Consider the following 17,966-nt stretch of genomic DNA (forward strand, 5'->3'; position numbering starts at 1 on the left):
TGCTCTTATCTTTTGGCCACAATGGGATCAGAAACATGAGGTGAAACGGGCGGAGGACAGAACTGAAATGCAGTAGTGAGGATGTTCGCTATTAGCGTATTTTATTTGGAAACAGAAGTCTGTTTACAGCATGGATAAATACATGCATGGTCACGTTAATCTAGATAGAAAGGAAGCTGAAGTACTTTGGCCTCAGCTCATGTAATCAGGACGCCAGATGGTTTTGCATACCTGAATTGATGCCTGTTCTGTGATTGCTGTACTACTAATTACACCATAATCATCAACCTACAGGAAGTTTTTCACAAACTTAGATGCAGAAATCTGTGTGTGCACATTTCTCAGAATTGTCAGCGTTTCACTCAATTCCAAGTCAATGTTCACTGACAATCAGTTTGGAGCTGTGTTATGGAAGGTCAGATTTCAATGTGCAATTGCTTTTGCCAGTACTCAGACACAAATCGGACTTGAAGCAACTGCATACAAATATTCAAGTTTTCATACCCTCATAGCTACTCAGGACCCAGTAACACAGGAATCTGAATACTGGGCATTCCACTCAAGCTTATATTGTTCTCTGGGAATATTAGGATAGCCCATCACATGGTATAAATAATTAAATAATAATGATCAACAAAGAATCAAAGCAAACTGTTTGCAAAGAGCTATCATCTGAACTACTTTTAAAAACACTGAGTATGTTCGCAACTAAAGGGGCTGGATTGTGAATTAACTGCAGTCTCACAAAAATCAATATTGATTAGACTTTTGTTGCTTATGAGATAATCTGTATTTAAGGCCTGGGTAAAGTTCAGGTTTATTTTGCTCATTGTTCTGAATTAATAACCAACCTTCACCAGCATTCAGATTTCAGCACTGAAAAATATTTGGGTTTTTGGAGATCTAACATTAACTGACAACAGTTTACTGCTATGCACCTAGAGTTAATATTAACAGTTGAAGAGTATAAGGCTTTGGATAACAAACCAGTTTGTTTGTTCATCTCTTCTGATGACAATACTACTACCCTTCCTTACTTCAAGGTTGAAAGTCTGTGGCTTTTCCTACTTTCTCTCTTACCAGATCTCTGCTGCCAGTGGATGATGAGCTGTTCTCTTGACTTTCTAACCAGTGTTCTCAGACAAGATTCTAACAAGCGATTTTATCTGTAAGAATTGGTCTTTCTCTGACAGAGAAGTCTCAGAATGGGGTTTGAAATATCACAGCAAAAATGCATCTTTCTGCTGTTCTAAAGTACTTTATCAAAGTTTTTCTGTTACTGTGGCTAACATGCTGCCCATCAAACACAATGCTACAACATAAGGAGAAGTCTCTAAGTACCCTCTGCATGCCAGATTCGAAGAAGTTAGATCCTTTTCAGTGCATCCAAAGCAGTATGCAAACATAACAAAGTGCCTCACAACAAGTATTACTTGGCACTGAAATTTGCATGCCTGAAAAATAGGACTGCTGGGGGTAAACAGTTTTCACAACTGCACAACTTTATTTCCCGCTTCATACTTTTGAATGCCTTTGGAGATCACAGATCACATGCTTCATGATTCAATTCTTATAGTATTTCTATAAGAAATTAATAATCTACCCATTTTTTGTCATTTCTACTAAAGAAAAAGAGGTACACCTTCAAAAGCAACTAAGTGGCTTGGATTCCCAAATGCCAACGGGAAAAGTCCCAAGAGGGACTCACAGAGGAGTACAGCAAAACTGAGCCAGCTCTCAAAGCACAGGTCCATCCACATTCTAGTCTACAGCATCTTGTCAATACAGAAACTCTGATTCCCAAAAGCTAGGCTATTATTAGTACATTATCAGCCTGACCTAAGGTGCTATACCTCTAAGCAGAGACAACTCGCAAGGGAAGAGCACTGTGCCGCTACAGCTGTGTAACACCTGGCTCCAGAACCAGGTAGTTTGTTCCTAGCTCCCGGTCTTCTGCACCGTGCTTCACAGCGATAACACACAGAGCTGAGTAACAGACAAAGAAAAGGTCTCCAAAATCAGGTAGAATTTCAATACTATTCTGCTGAACGGGTGTCAAATATAGAGTATCCCAGTGTTTTTATCCAGTATACTGGTGCTATCAGTCATTAAATGATTTGTACTGATCAAGAGCTCTTCAGAGAACAGGAAGAGTTTGATTTGCGTTTTATTGGTTTCACTCAGTGGAGAAGACTGCAAAAAGAATTATTGAAGGAAATTCAGTCATCGTGAGCATCAGCCAAGATTTCAAAATTTTTTTGTTTTCTTAAGAAAACAGAAACAGTGACATATTTGTAAATTGAGTCAGAAAGTTATCAAAGTGTTTCCTAAACTACTTTTTCAAGGCATTATTTTTTTCAACATAAGGCAGCTAGCTCTTCACTCTGATCAAAGTGATAATTAAAAAGAGAAAATACTACATCTGCTGCATAAGGAATTAGGTACTTCTCATCAGAGTGCTTTGTCTGAAATAATGAGGACAGTAATATATGTGTCAGTAAGACTGTCAGGATGTCATGTTTTACTATCCGTAGTACTCATTTGCTTTTTGTCATCAGCTGTTCTTTTGTCTTCTGGTACGAAACTGTAGCATGACATTTTTGCATGTTGTTAGCATTTACCATGCTTCACCCCAGGAAATATTGCTGCTCCCCAGGGGTGATATTTTGCTGCAAGATATTTTCTTTACAACAGCGATTGTCTCTCTGACACAAAGGTAGAGATTAATAAAAAGAGGAACCGGGGATTGCTGAGCATACTTTGTGATTTACTTGTTACTGTTCTTATAGTGACAAATTTCCCCAAACTCCAGCTTGAGCACCCTCAATTTCACCATTCATTGTTCTATTTTCACCTCAAAATCAGACAGTTACACACATTCAGACATTAAACGTATTTTGTAGAAATACTGTGGCAGGCATCTTTGATAATTTTAGGTGGTAGGCAAAAGCAAATGCAGAAGGCGGTTAACATGAATTACACACAGAGATAGTATATGTAACATGCAGGAATCTACCACTTCCGGCCAGATGGAAATACTACTGTTTAAGTAGACTGCGTAGGTTCCACTTCTTCATAGCGTCATCCACCATATGACTCGGGCAAGAAATGAACCATGGTAAAACCCTGCGCCTGCAGTGGGCCTTGGCAGGGCAACAGCTGCCAGCCTTTCCCTTGAGTGAGAGCAGGTGGTGACCTACATATGAACCATTTCTTTTTGCTTTGGGGCTCATCGATTTCAGTTCTCACTCCTCACAGCTCACATCTCAGCCGTGCAGCTAAAGCGTGACCCTACCATGCTGCACCTCCCTCTGAGAGGAGGAGGCCTCATCTGATGGGGAGGCAAGCAGGGATACGAGAATGGTTAGTGAAGGCCTACGGGTGGAATCTGGCGTAATCGAACCAAGGGGTTTGGACACAAAGCTAAGGAAATGTTAATTACAGTATTGGTTACTGCTTCATTTTTGTATCAAAAATAGCGTGGCCAGCAGGACTAGGGAAGTGATCGTGCCCCTGTACTCAGCACTGGTGAGGCTGCACCTCGAATACTATGTTCAGTTTTGGGCCCCCCACTACAAGAGGGACATTGAGGGGCTGGAGCGTGTCCAGAGAAGGGCAACGAAGCTGGTGAAGGGTCTGGAGCACAAGTCTTATGAGGAGCGGCTGAGGGAGCTGGGGTTGTTTAGCCTGGAGAAAAGGAGGCTCAGGGGAGACCTCATCGCTCTCTACAACGACCTGAAAGGAGGTTGTAGAGAGGTGGGGGTCGGTCTCTTCTCCCAGGTAACAAGTGATAGGACGAGAGGAAATGGCCTCAAGTTGCGCCAGGGGAGGTTTAGACTGGATATTAGGAAATTTTTCTTCACCGAGAGGGTTATCAAGCATTGGAACAGACTGCCCAGGGAAGTGGTTGAGTCGCCATCCCTGGAGGTATTTAAAGGACGTTTGGATGAGGTACTTGGAGACATGGTGTAGTGGTGGTTTTTGGCAGTGTTAGGTTTATGTTTGGACTCGATGATCTTAAAGGTCTTTTCCAACCTATATGATTCTGTGATTCTGTGATTCTGTGATTCATTATTATAACAGTGATGCCACAAGCCAGTCCGCAGTGCACCCGGATTCACTGGAAAACCTCCAGAGCTATAGGTTCCAACGAGCCGTATACTTAGCCGTTCCTAAGATTAAATGCACGTGCAGATATATCGGTAGCAAACTATAATAGGATAATGCAAAAGGCAGTTTCCTTGTACAGTTACAGACTTGATACAAAATGTAGGTAGTAATTTGAATTATTTTACTCATCTCTCTATTAAAGCAAGATTAGTTAGATTATATTTCTCAGAATTGCCTCCCACCTGCTGTGAAACAGAAAGTTTTACTATCTGTTGTTAAGGTTATATGTGATTGTTGTTTGATTACTGTTAGTGATGAGTTATTTTGAACATGGTCTATTTATCTTAATTTTAAATTTTGCTTTTTGCACATTTTCACTAAAATTTCTTGTACTTGCTTGTGACCATAACTCTTAGTTACCGAAATACCATTTTTTAGTTACCGAAATACCATAGTTATAAAAATACCATAGTTACCGAAATACCATTTTTTCAGTGTACCACCCAGAAGGTAAAAGTAAGGAACAAGAGGTAATGTGATAAAGCAGTGATGCTCCTTTTAGACAGTTGTATAATTTTGCAGATACAAATTTCTTAATTTTAACATTACTTATAGAATAAACTCTGGCCATATTATAGAAAAAAAGCATTCTCAAGGCTTTTGCATGACATTGGGAATATGACAAATGCTATAATTATTTTGCATTGACAGTTCAGCCTGACAGACTAATATTAAGAAATGTTATATAATTATCCTCTGCTTTCTTGAAGCAGTTACTAAAGCTTGGGTCCAACTATGTATCATAGATGTTAAAATATAAGGCTGGAAAGACAGTATATCATTTTCAGCAAATTATAATGCTTCTTTTCTAAAGCTACTGAAGTGAAATATTAGATTTTTAAAAATTATTTTCCAATTACGGATCTTAAATGAACAGTAATCAATCTAATGTCATCTTCCCTAAGGCCACTGGACAATTTTACAGTCGTGTCCAATGTGATAACTAAATTATGGGTTAACATGTTCATTTTGAAACTCATCTTGTTAAACATTTTAGAGCTCATAGCCATCTGTGGGTTTATTTATAATATATTGCTCCTTTTGCATAAATAAAATGAAAATAACCTGAGTGCTTTGACATGAAGGAACACTGGAATGCTTTGTATTTACTTATAGTAAACTAACAATAATGAATGAGCAATAGCATGAAGCAAGTTCATATTGGCCTTACCTGATCCACTAACTGGAAGTAGAGATCATAGCAATTGTCAAAAATGTATTTATAAGTTGAGTCCAGGCAGGCTCTTACACAGTCTTTCACCACAGTACTGGCTCGAGGTGGGCTCTGCAATTCAAGGACCTAATAAAATATTTCATAAATGGTAGAATTAGATTGAACACAAAAAATCCAAATGTTGCAATGAATGTAGTTCTATAATACAGTATGAAAAGTGTTGAAATATAATGATATTTATAATGAAATATAATGATAAATGATAAAAATATTTAAAATCATGTTGACTTAAGGTGATCTTAGTTTAAAGATGCATTAAAGCACATACTCAAGTTAAGCAAGTAGATTGTACCCCTAAGTTTTATTTGAATGCAATTATTCATATGATGAAAGAGGCATACATGCCCAAGGGTTTACATCCACCTCTGGTGGAAAACCTAAAGGTTTTTTCCACCTCTGGTGGAAAACCTAAAGGTTTTTCCATTATTTAGGAAATAATTAAACCATATAACCATGTGCTTTCCTCTGAATAAGAATATCAGCCAAATAGCTCTTCATTTTTTAAAGTAAAGGGTTCAGCTTTTTACTCCACTTTAGGATACATTAATTTGAACTTCAACTTAATGGATTATTTTAATGATCTTTATGTAGTGCCTAACGCAGTGAAATCACATGCTATTGTGACAAATACCGTTTTGTGTTTCTGTATTTTCATCCAGTAATGTCAATGTGTACCATTCCATTCTAAAAATATTTCAGAACTTGATCATTTAGATATCAACATCTGGAGTGACTAAAGCAAGTAGAGTTATCAGACCTATTTTGCTGTTTGACCTGTGATATAATGATACTACTAGGAAAACATTATTCTATATGACACGTGTTCCTAAGGAGTTCAACTGAGTTTGCTTTATGCGACTTGACTTTAAACTAATTAAAAAGGTAAATTTTTTTGTTTCCTTCAGGAGATGTAAAAATAATTGTTAAAAAAGGAAGAGACAGTTGTTTATTTTTCTAAGATAATGGCTTTTACCACATTGTTAATACAAAGTATGAATAAGACGACTTTACTTCAATGGTCTTCACTAAGTTGAGAGATTTAATTTAAAACTGGTGGAGATGAATTGATTAAGAGTATTAAATAGAGTATGATTTTCCTGGAAAATAAAAGTCAACAGCACCTTTTTTTTAAGAGTCATTGTGCAAATAAAGGACAATACCTTCATTCGAAAAAAAGTAATGCTGGTAAGCAGGTCCACAGTTGATTTCAGATCTTGGAGTCTTTCAGAATTGCTGGCAGGAAAATTATCCTGGTGAATCAGGAAGAGAGGAATCATGTGAAATTGTAATTACAGGTAAGATCCTTCAACAGCTAAGAAAAAATCCCTCTAGGAAAACAAAGGTTTTTCTCGGAAGGATTAGAAATGTTCATGTGTTACCTGAATTCTGCCTGTGAGGAAGTCAGTGACGAGTATCCCTTTGACATGAACAGGAACACTTCTAATAATGCTCCTGTATTTGTAATATGAATGATTTAAAATATTGTGATATTTTCAAAACATTAATGGAGTAAAAAATACTACAAAAGGACTGGAAAATGTTGCTAATGAAAATCATTTATGGGTTCTCCATGGTACATAAATCACTCGTAGGCATAAATGCAGTAGTAAGCTTAATGAAGAAACCATATATGAAACTTTTGCTATGATCTCTAGGTTAACAAGAAGACTGATGGGAAATAGTGTTATTTAAATGGCTTCATACTAATGAAACATCGGCCAAATATCCTCATGCTCCAATATTATCTGGATAACATTCTTCAAAATTAAAAGATCCTAGGATGAACATATCTGCCGCATGAAGGATATGGTCTTAAAAACTGTGTGCAACTTCCACCACCTCTAATGCCTTGGGGTTCTTTTAAATATTCCCTTTCTCCTTCAGTTGTAGAAAGCAGGTCAGAGGAACAGAGAAATCCCTGAGTTGGAGGCTGCCACTCCTAGAAGCTGAAAGGAGAGCCATAGCTGATGGAGCCCTAATCGCTTTATGTATCATCCAAGTTTCATGATCCAGTGGAATGGAAAAGGAGGAGTTCAGAACGGTATGATAAGTGGCAGGTATTCAGTGCAGGCTTCTCTCCTGAAAGGCTGGGTTTGGAGCATACCTCAGTGGAAAGAGCTTCCATGAGGCAGAAACGAAACTGGAATTCCTATCATGTAGAAAAATGAGGAGTCAAGTATCTTTCAACATTCCTAGGATCTTAGCATGGAAGTTGTAGCAAAGATGTCAGCCTCTCAGAATAAATACAGCAGTAACTGCAATTTGCAGTACATGAGTCAGTGAAGGTAATTCCCAGATGAATTAACTTAATCAAGTTATGGATTAATTTAACCAAAGTTGTTGAATCCTACTCTTTCTTGAATGTCTGCTCATCCCTTGACCCATTCTTAGCTTTTGGAAAGAAAAGAATAACTTTTTTCAAATTGGAAAAAATATTGTTGTTAAACTGCTTAATTTCTGTAAGTTTTTGTTCCAAAGGATTTGGGGTCTCATGGCAGCACCTAATATTTTCAGCTTCTATGCCACAAGAGGGATTAATCTCTAAAACTTTTTTAAGCAGATAAAGCGCACAGGGATATTTACACGAAAAAACATTTGAGTATTCCTCTAGATAGAATACGTTGCACATACCCTGTATTTAGATAAATCAATCCTCAGAGAATTGTGCAATTGATCCAGCAGTTTTATGAACTTTTCCCGCTGTAAAAAGAAAACAAGAATACATTGCATAAGAATTTGCAGGTTCCTGTAATTGGTGGGTTTTTAGAAAGCTGCTTTCCGTTCTTAATTTATTTGAAAAATAGATTTTTTTTTTCCCCATTGTTTCATGTAAAAGTGCTGGTCTGAGATATCTCTGTTTCAAGGCCAGGCAATGTATCTTTTGTCACTTTATTTTCCCTTTCTATCCTATATTGTGATTTACCTGGTACGCATTCAATACTGTGCAGCTGTGCAATACATTAGTGAGGTGACATACTTTCCTATGCAGCATTTTCCTTTCTTAATGATTGATGCATTGTTAAACAACTCACAATATCTAGAAATTGAAAAGCATTGCCTGATGTCGCTGACCAAAAATGCTATAACAGCATCAATTCAGTATAAAGTCCAAAGTTTTACGTTACGTCATCAAGGCTTATTAAAAGAGATAAGCTGTTTAAATTTTTATATTTGCCCTGTAATTGCTTACACTCTTGAAGAAAGCACTTCCCCCTTCCCTTTAATGTGTAAGAAACGGCACTCGTTTACAGCAGAATTTGGTGTAAAAGTATGATTGAAAATTATACTTCAGAAACAGTGGCTTTTGTAAGAATAAGCTAAGTAATACTCTGCAGTTATAGTTTTCCCTTTCAAATGTGGAGATGAACTTGTTATCTTGATAGCTGAAGGTGCAGTGAAAACATTTTGCTGTGAGATACCCAGCTGAGTTGTGCCATTCGCAAGTAATACTAATGAGAGCTTCTAATTACCAGTCTTCATGTTAGAACATATTCCACAGTCCACTGTACAAAATTGTGCAGAAATCCGTGCCAGCCTATGTGAAAGCAGCAGGCTTGTGGAAATAGCAAGATCTGATAGCTCTCAGAATGCATGATTGTATCCACACCATCCCTCAAATATGATCGGCACTAATATGAAAACAGAGTTCTTTGTGCACTGTCTCTCATCAGTGGAGCAATAACCCACACCAAAAGCCACTAATTTGGCACAGTTCCCTTAAGGGATCAATCAAAAGGGAACTTTTCTGTCATGTTATAAATCTGTACTGAAATATTCAGTCAGCCAAATCCTTCCCAGCTGTAGCCTGAGGACTTGAATTTGAGATGTTCTTTTTGATGAATGATGTGCAGCTATCCACTAACAAATGCCTTTTGACCCAAGAGAGAAAAATAATCTAGTATTTTCCCTATAAGTCAACTGTTTGAAAAAAGAGCTCCAAATCTCTATTAGTGATGCTTACTACTGTTTTTCCATCCATCTGTTGAACTATGAATTGGATTGGAATTTGTGTCAAAGGTAAACTGGCATTAACATCAGAGAGAGGACTTAATCCAATCTGAGGATAAAGGTAGTTCTGATCTTTAGAAAAATGGAAAAAAACCCCTAGAAAATCTAGCAAAAACATTCTAAATTTCAAAAGCTGGATCAAACTCAAAAGTCTAATAGAGCCTGAACATTGAAAGAGTAGCCTTGTTCCAATAAAGATGTAGAGTCATTCCATAATAAACCATCGATTAGCTTATAAAAAAAAATTGAATAAGAACAGAGCAATATTGGGCTATCATGGTAATACAATAATTAAATCATAAATATTCTGATAGTGCTTTTCATGTATAAAACTTTTTTACTTTATATTAAGGGAGCAATGTTAATATTCCTCTTTCAAAGCAAACCTCTAGCAGCAGGAGATAAAGTTCCAGTTCAAGAACATGCTGTCTCCAAACTAAAGACCCAGCCCTGGGTACATTTGTATGTGAGTACTTCCATCAGACTTAACATTTAAAAGAAAAATAAATTTATATTTAGAGTAAATATTTCTCTAAAAAAATTACTCAATGGACCTAAAAATAATGGCTTAATATATTTTAAATTTTTTTTTAACACACTTATGACATCCCTTAAATTTGAAAATATATTAGGTTAGTACTACTTTAGGACTATTTAGAACTAACTGTTGACTATATACAGCTGTAAGCAGTAGCACCAGATTCTAAGAACATTCAGGATTCAGCAATAATAAGAAAAATCAATCTTTGGTATTATTACTACACAAAGTGAGTTTTATAGATATAAGTTTTATCTCAAAGGAGCTTGTGGATGAAATGCAAACTAATATTTAGTTTCAACTATTTGAGGCCCTGTATGAAAAAATTATGCAGGAATGCTGTACTTAATACTCTGTTTGCTACAAATCAAAATTGTTTTAGCATCCAGAGCAAATTTTCTTTACAAAACTAAACATTTACACTTTTCCAGGCATGGATTGAATTAATTTACTGAGCATAGTCTGATAATTGTGTTTCTGACTTCTGATGGGAAGATAAAAGCAAAACCAGAATTAAGTCTTTCTTGGTTTACTAGTCCAAATGTATAATTTCATAATGTTGTCTTGAAAATCCTGAAATTCATACTGTTTCTATTATTTTTAATACTAGAGAAGAGCATTAGTACCTCTAACGCTACTTCAAACAACTATAAGTCCTATTTAATAAATTTCAATTGTTTAATATTTTATTTCATGTCAATAAATGGTATTTTAGAAAACATTATCATGTTTTCATAGCTACTGTTAAATGAAAAATAGCTTTGATATCAGCCATACAAATAACAGCCATACAAAAAAAAAAAGGAAGGAATGCATTTTTAAACATCAGATTGTGTTTATACTCTATCTCTGACTATATCGTGTAATAGTAGAGATATGAAAGCAACCTCTTTGAATTATTGCTCTCCCTTCCTGCTCTCATCTCCCCAGTGAGGGTAGGTGAACAAATTAGAATACAAAGTGAACGTATCTTTATTTTTTATCATGTTCAAAGACCAGGAAGTCTGCCTTGTGAGATATTTATCCACAGAAGGAAAGTTAGCAGCAAAAAAAAAAGTACTACCACATCCTGACATGCTGGTATTCCTCCTAAAATTTCTGATACCTAAATCCAGGACTTGGACAATTCACCATTATTTCAGCAAAAATAAGAGTCCATCATTATAGGCTCTTGTGAGAAGAAGAACAGTATTTATGGCTAGATCCGTTAGGTTAATATGAGTTCACTGATGACACATAGCCCAAGAAAGCAATTACAACTGACACTTAGTCTGGTGCAGTTAGTAGTTTGCAAGCCCCACTGCAATAAAAACAAAAATTGATTGGTGAAGATTTTAGTACTATGCATGTGTGCCAGTACTTTCTACCCTATATGCCTTACATATCACTATATAAGGAACTGAATAGTATCTTCTCTAGCTTTTATGGTGATTGATTGTGAAGACTCAGGGTAAAATTTTCAAAAGCTAATAGCAACTCTTATTCTTTAAAATGACCAACTTTTAAAAACTGTTTGAATTTAGAAGTTAATATAGTACCATATATTAGAAAAAAGAGATGAGGACTAGTATTCTATTAAAAAAGAAAGTCTTCTTACCCCAAAGTTAGTAGCTGCAAACCGATCTGAGGCAGATACATTAGTTGCTGCTGTAGTATGAGCATAGAAAGCATTTATATTGGCCAACAACGTACTCATAACTGCTGGAACACCAGGGCACATATATTTAGAAGACAGACAGGAAAAGTGCCTACAATTCAAACAATGGACAGTTATTAAAGATTGCAAAGATTCTGCTTTTTCTCTCGCCACAATTTCTTTTCAGCTCCACTGATGTAACTTTCAAGCTACCTCATGGACAACTGTGCAGATACACATGAGGAAAATCCAGACATGTTTGATATAATTGCCACTTATTGAACACTGATATTTCCAAACTGAACACATCAGATTCACATTTGCTTCTTGTTCTGATAATCCTAAATACAAAAACATGATTTAACTATCTTAACTGCTATTAAGCAAAGCATTCATTATTAAACAGAAGCTTAAAATCAAACACGAACTTATCATTGTAAAAGGCCACAAGAGATCTATACTCTAGTGGAGGAGGATTTAATTGATGTCAACAAAAAGACTCAAACCAGCATTTTACCGTGGCTTGTAGTTTAGGCTACATTATTAAAGAAAGGTGAGGCATCAAGCAACTTCTGGGTTCACCTTGATTTGATTTAGGCCATAACTGAAACTATTCCACTTTGATTCAGGCCAGTAAAGTTTAAGTAATCAGCCTGTTAAACCTGAACCAGCTTCATATTGGGAAACAATGTTTAAGAAAAAAAAAAAGTCTGTCACTGAGCCCATTCAGGCTTTATCCCCCATTTCCTGCAGAGTCTGAGGAGATTTACCTTCTCTCACAAGCCTGTAATTACTATCCAGCTCCCTGATCTGGACTGGTTTGATCCCAGAGAGAAGCTACAGCACTGCCAGTCCTGTGGCATGGTGCTTGGACTAACAAGGGAGATCAAAGCCACAGCATATTTTTGTGCTGCATGCACACAGCATAGAAATGTGAGCATTTATACAGTGAGGTACACTACTGGAATGGGGGGGGAACTCAGAGCGATGAACTCAGTTGGCTATAGAAGGCTGAAGCTGGCAGTAGCAGTAGGGGAAGAAGGAGAAAAGTTTGGGTGGGCCTCCTACTCCCATTAGGAGCTGTTCTAAGGCACTTGTGAGAAGGTCTGGCACTGAGCAGTTTCCTTCTGCAGTACGTGGAGCTGCATAGGTCAGAGTACAAATACGAGGGCTTATGCTCACATAGTGTTGAATTCTGCAGTAAGGAAAGGAAGAGGGGAAAGAATGAAACTGCCACACAAGGTTGCATTGCAGAATGTGAGTATAAGTAGTCCCCATGCTGAACATCATTCCCCTCAGGATGCCAGCATTTAGCCATTCGAACCTTTAGGGCTTCTAACTGGAAGCACTTTTTTGCATGGAGTTCTAGCTTGTATTCAACAGAATCTTGAAAGTAAGAATCTGGGCTGAGTGCTGATCACAGACAAAATAACAGTGTGAAGCGTTTTTCTATTTGGTTTTGAATACTTTTGATTCCCTGACTCGCTAGTAACCTTTCTGTTTCACTTTTCTTAAAGAAACCAAAGACCATTACTGCTCACAACACCTTGAGAAAGCAAATGTCAGAAAACCCCAACACTGACTTCCACCCAGGTTGGAGTGTATTAAATCAGCTCTGATTTTTAAGCAGTCTGCTTCATGGGCAACTAGAGTTTATTAGGTGACATTTTAACCCTGCTGAATCAAGTGAGAACATAATGTCAGGTCATTAAAAAAAAGGTAAACCTGTTGTCAATATACAGTATTCGAAGTGGGAAGTCATGTACAAGTAATTTACACTAAATTAAAAAAAAAAAAAACAGAAATATTTTATGTATTCTCTTTGGTTTTTTAGAATACTAAAAAAATGCAAAGACAATATATGAATTAGAGTAGGTCATATGTTTTATTATTTTGCTAGTTCTTAAAGCTGAGAATCAGCAAAGCATTTAAGACTTCTAACTTTATTCAGATTCAAACTCTTAAATTAAAATGAAAATTGAGCCTATAGAAATTAAAAGCCTAAACAACTTGCTGTACTGCACCAGCCAAGCCTAGAGTTGCAATGTAGCAGCAACGTTTACTTGTTCAAAAAACCAGGAGATGCCTGCTTATAACGTACAAAGAGCTTATAAAATAAGAAAACATGAGAGAGACAAGATGGGTAAAAGATCTAACACATGAGGAGAGTGAGCAACATAATTGGAAAACATAAAATCTTAATTTCAAGATTTATAGTTAGGCAGGATTGGGAGGAGGATAAAGGGATAAAGAGTAAATGTATAGAGGAAGGAAAGAGAGTGAAGGGGATTAGGCAGAGATGATGATGGTGAAAATGAGTATACTGTCAACAGAAGAGGATGAAGAAACTCCAGTCACTCTGGAGCTCTCTGTACATCTGAAGGTCCTGATTTGGCAGCATGGTCCTCTTAGCTGGAGTCTCTGGCACCTCTCTACTGTTTCTCCTTAGGAGCATAAGGCAGAGCGGTGTGCTGGGCCTGAACCACCTGGGCCCTAGTGCCCATCCAAGAAAAAATAATTAACACAAGGTACAACTGAACTTGGTCCTGTTGAACTTAAGCCAAGTACCCTTAACTGCTGTCACTGCCCAAATAATCTTCCAACCATGTCATTCAAGATTATTTGCGTCTTGTATTTGGATTCCTGTTCCTAAAGATATTAGAAATGAGCTCTTTACACTTTCTTGCAAGCCTGCACACAAACTCACTCTACCGACGTTATGCTTTCTGATACCCTCTTATTGTCTTAGTGGTCCTCTAAATTCCTTTGCTCTGAGGCCTGCTTCATGCTCTTGTGACTGACCCTGTTCATCATATTCCTGCTTTCTGATGTTCCAGGGCTGCAGAAACTTGCTTCTGCTGAAGAGACAACGGTATCTTTTGTAGGGTCTCCTGCACCACTGACTTACTATATGTGCAGATGCCTTTTCATAACCCTTCGGGGTAATCTGCAATTTCACATCAGCCAAACAACTCTTACTTCTTCTGTTAGCCTATATTTTTTAAAGGGAAATTGGGGGAATGGAGTGAGTCAGCAGAAGGCAACACATAAAGTCTCTCTTGCTTCTGCTTTTCCCGTACTCCCCTCTCAGTACACAGACTCTTACTACAGATGCTCATTTACAGATTCAGAAATGAGCCTGAAAAATGCTCTGGGCTGTCAGTACCTCACATCACTCCAAACCAAGCCCTCTCCAACACTTTAATTTGCTTTGCAAATGAGATATCTAAATTGCAATGTTTACTTTAGAAAACTGTGTCAGGTCACAGATATGTTAAAAAAGAAGAAAATTCCAAAACTCCCCGAGTGTCCAGGCTCAGGAATCAGTCTTCATTAATGTACCTGATATCCTTTCAGTACCTAGATATCAGAAATGGATACCATAAAATTATTGGCCAAACTGCTCTCCTCAACAGCCTTAGTCAATGAAACTGCCTACAGAACCTGGTAAGATATTTGAAATAGAATCAGCCACTTACAGTAAGGTAAATGTGATGCTGAACACATCCACCTATCACTACAGTTACATGACCACTATGGTCAACACAGGACAAAAGTTTTGGACTCATCCTAGATGTAAAGTGTGTTTTAATTACCACTGAGTGCTCAAAACATATGTGATCCATAAATTAAAATATTTTTCTATTTTTTTCTAAAAACATAAAGCACAAGAAATGTATACCAACTGACCCAGTAATTGAAAAGCAATTGGCTGGAAAACTTCTAAAATTGTAATTTTCTAACTCTTTTGCATCTCACTCAAGATAAATCCTCTTATAATTTAAGTCATAATTCCCAAGATAAAACCAAGTCATTAATTATGCATGTACAAATACCTAAAGAAAATCCCAACACATATTCATATTTTGCTACTTTAAAGTATCATCCAAAGTCTCTAAAGTGTTAAGGACCTAAGATTTCAACAGGAGTGGATACTGGGATGAATCAAGCCCTTAATCCCACTCCAAAGCTAGGCTGAGGAGCTGAATAATAATTGCTGGATTTTCTAGTTTACCTGGCCAGGCAAAGAGGCTGGAAAAGAAGGGATCCAACTGGGGATGGGAAGCAAGAGAGGCAGGCTCATATTAAAGAGAATCTAGGGCTACAGCCTTCATATGTGGGGTCCCTCTGTATTTGCAGCCTTTCCAGCCCAAGCCAGGAGACCTACTTTGTGGGCTTTCTCCAGCATTAGACTCTCTTTAAAGTATTTTCATGCTGGGTTTATATATCACGTAGTCTTGCACCAATGTCGTGATATATATTCATACTTAAAACTTGTATCATGGTAGTCATGTTCAAATATTTCTCAGCATTCCTGTAACGCAGATCATTAAGTGCTATTATCTCAATTTTACAAAATTGAGAGAAACTGCTCAAATCTACACAGCAAATTGATCACGTGGGCCAGGACTAGAACTCAGCATTCCCAGCTATGTGGCTTATAGGGATAATACTACCAAACCTTTCATTCATTGCCAGTATTTTTCAGAAGTGCTTTTAAATACCATAACATGAATCTGACAAAAACACAACACAGCTACCTACTCCTTAGGAAAATCTTTCATTGTATGTCATATGTTTCCTATCAACTAAAAGAACAATAATTTCTTTTGTATAAAATACAATAGTGATGTCAGGTGATTCTCACCAGTTTCAGGTAACCTTTAAAGTTAATAGTAATCTCACCTGATCTATTCATCACATGCATTTTAAGAAATACATGTAGAGATGATCACAGAATCACAGAATCGTATAGGTTGGAAAAGACCTTTAAGATCATCAAGTCCAACCGTAAACCTAACACTACCAAGACCACCACTACACCATGTCCCTAAGCACCTCATCCAAACGTCTTTTAAATACCTCCAGGGATGGCGACGCAACCACTTCCCTGGGCAGCCTGTTCCAATGCTTGATCACCCTTTCAGTGAAGTAAAATTTCCTAATATCCAGTCTAAACCTCCCCTGGCGCAACTTGAGGCCATTTCCTCTCGTCCTATCGCTTGTTACTTGGGAGAAGAGACCGACCCCCACCTCTCTACAACCTCCTTTCAGGTAGCTGTAGAGAGCAATAAGGTCTCCCCTCAGCCTCCTTTTCTCCAGGCTAAACAACCCCAGTTCCCTCAGCCGCTCCTCATCAGACTTGTGCTCCAGACCCTTCACCAGCTTCCTTGCCCTTCTCTGGACTCGCTCCAGCACCTCAATGTCTCTCTTTTTTCAGAACTATTTTTTAAAAAATTGACACCAAAAAAATTAACATATACTTTTACCGCTGACCTTTAATTTCCAAAAATTTTCTAGTGGACCTAAAGGTGCGTGAGGAACCCCAAGCTGGAGATAAGAAGGCACTAATAACCCTACTGGCCTTAGGGTCATACCTACAACATATGCTCTGATGAAGGGAGGAGGCAGACAAAAGAGGCAGTCAGCAGCAGTCACTATGTGAAAAGCCATCGAGATTGTATCAAATGCCTGCAGGGAACATAACAGACCGTGGAAAAATAATTTGGGTCAACATTTTAAGTTCAGCGAGATGTCTTCTGCAGGTTCTTCTAACGATTTCACGTCAAGCTACCCAAGGCCTGGACTGAGCTCTTATCTTGAAAATAGACCCAAATTGTACTAATTTGTTGTGAGGAAAATTTAAACCTACTGATATAATTATTTTATGTCCTTATTACATTACTATACCATTCCACCTGTAATTTGGTTAGTGAAATTGATGATAAAGCATCTGTGTCAAGTGACAGGTTATGTGAATTTCTGCTTCTCTCCTTCATTTAATTAAAATCTGTAAAGTTCACAAAACCTATTAACCTTATCACATGCAATATGGGTCATGACTCTGAGATTGCTGATAACCCAGGTAAGAAAACTGCAAGCCACCTGCCTTCCTTCTGCTTGCTAAAATAAAAAAATCGGAGGAAACTTCCTTCCTTGTTCTTGTAGGTCTCTGAAAACAGCAGTCAATAGCATGAGTTATTAACAATTTCTAATGGGCACAAGATGTCACAGCAACCATTGCTAAGTCTCACATATTTTAGAGTAATATTGCATTGTTTAAGCTAGAGTCACATGTCTAAAACCAGGCCTGCTTGCTTCAACTTTCTCACTATGCAATTTCCTGACCAACATGCAGTGCCTGTGACTCTTCCAATCTTTCTGCTAGTGTGAATCGGCAAAGAAAAAAGGCTAATGTGCTGCCCTCAGTAAGCAAATGCTATCAATGAAAATTACTTTAATGGGTGATTTGTGTGCTTTTTGCAATGCAGCCACATTAATTGAAGACTAGCAGGAGAAGAAGATGGCATAGTTAATGCCCATTAACCTGCTGGAATGAGAACGATGTCGCTGATTTAGAAGCATTAGGTTCTACCTGC

The 17,966-nt window shown here is 37.5% G+C and overlaps 1 protein-coding gene across 1 annotated transcript in view; it reads right to left on the reverse strand.

The window, feature by feature from the left end:
- The window catches only part of UNC13C (unc-13 homolog C), a 188,083-nt gene that overhangs the window by 83,418 nt on the left and 86,699 nt on the right, over window positions 1-17,966 (reverse strand). The window contains exons 12-15 of the mRNA XM_075506000.1: window positions 11,548-11,698; window positions 8,036-8,104; window positions 6,565-6,654; window positions 5,342-5,470 (exon numbers count right to left, since the gene is read on the reverse strand). Of these exons, the coding sequence (XP_075362115.1) occupies window positions 5,342-5,470; window positions 6,565-6,654; window positions 8,036-8,104; window positions 11,548-11,698 (439 nt within the window). The remainder of the gene's footprint in view (window positions 1-5,341; window positions 5,471-6,564; window positions 6,655-8,035; window positions 8,105-11,547; window positions 11,699-17,966) is intronic.

This window comes from Mycteria americana, chromosome 6, assembly GCF_035582795.1.
Source record: "Mycteria americana isolate JAX WOST 10 ecotype Jacksonville Zoo and Gardens chromosome 6, USCA_MyAme_1.0, whole genome shotgun sequence".
NCBI lineage: Eukaryota > Metazoa > Chordata > Aves > Ciconiiformes > Ciconiidae > Mycteria > Mycteria americana.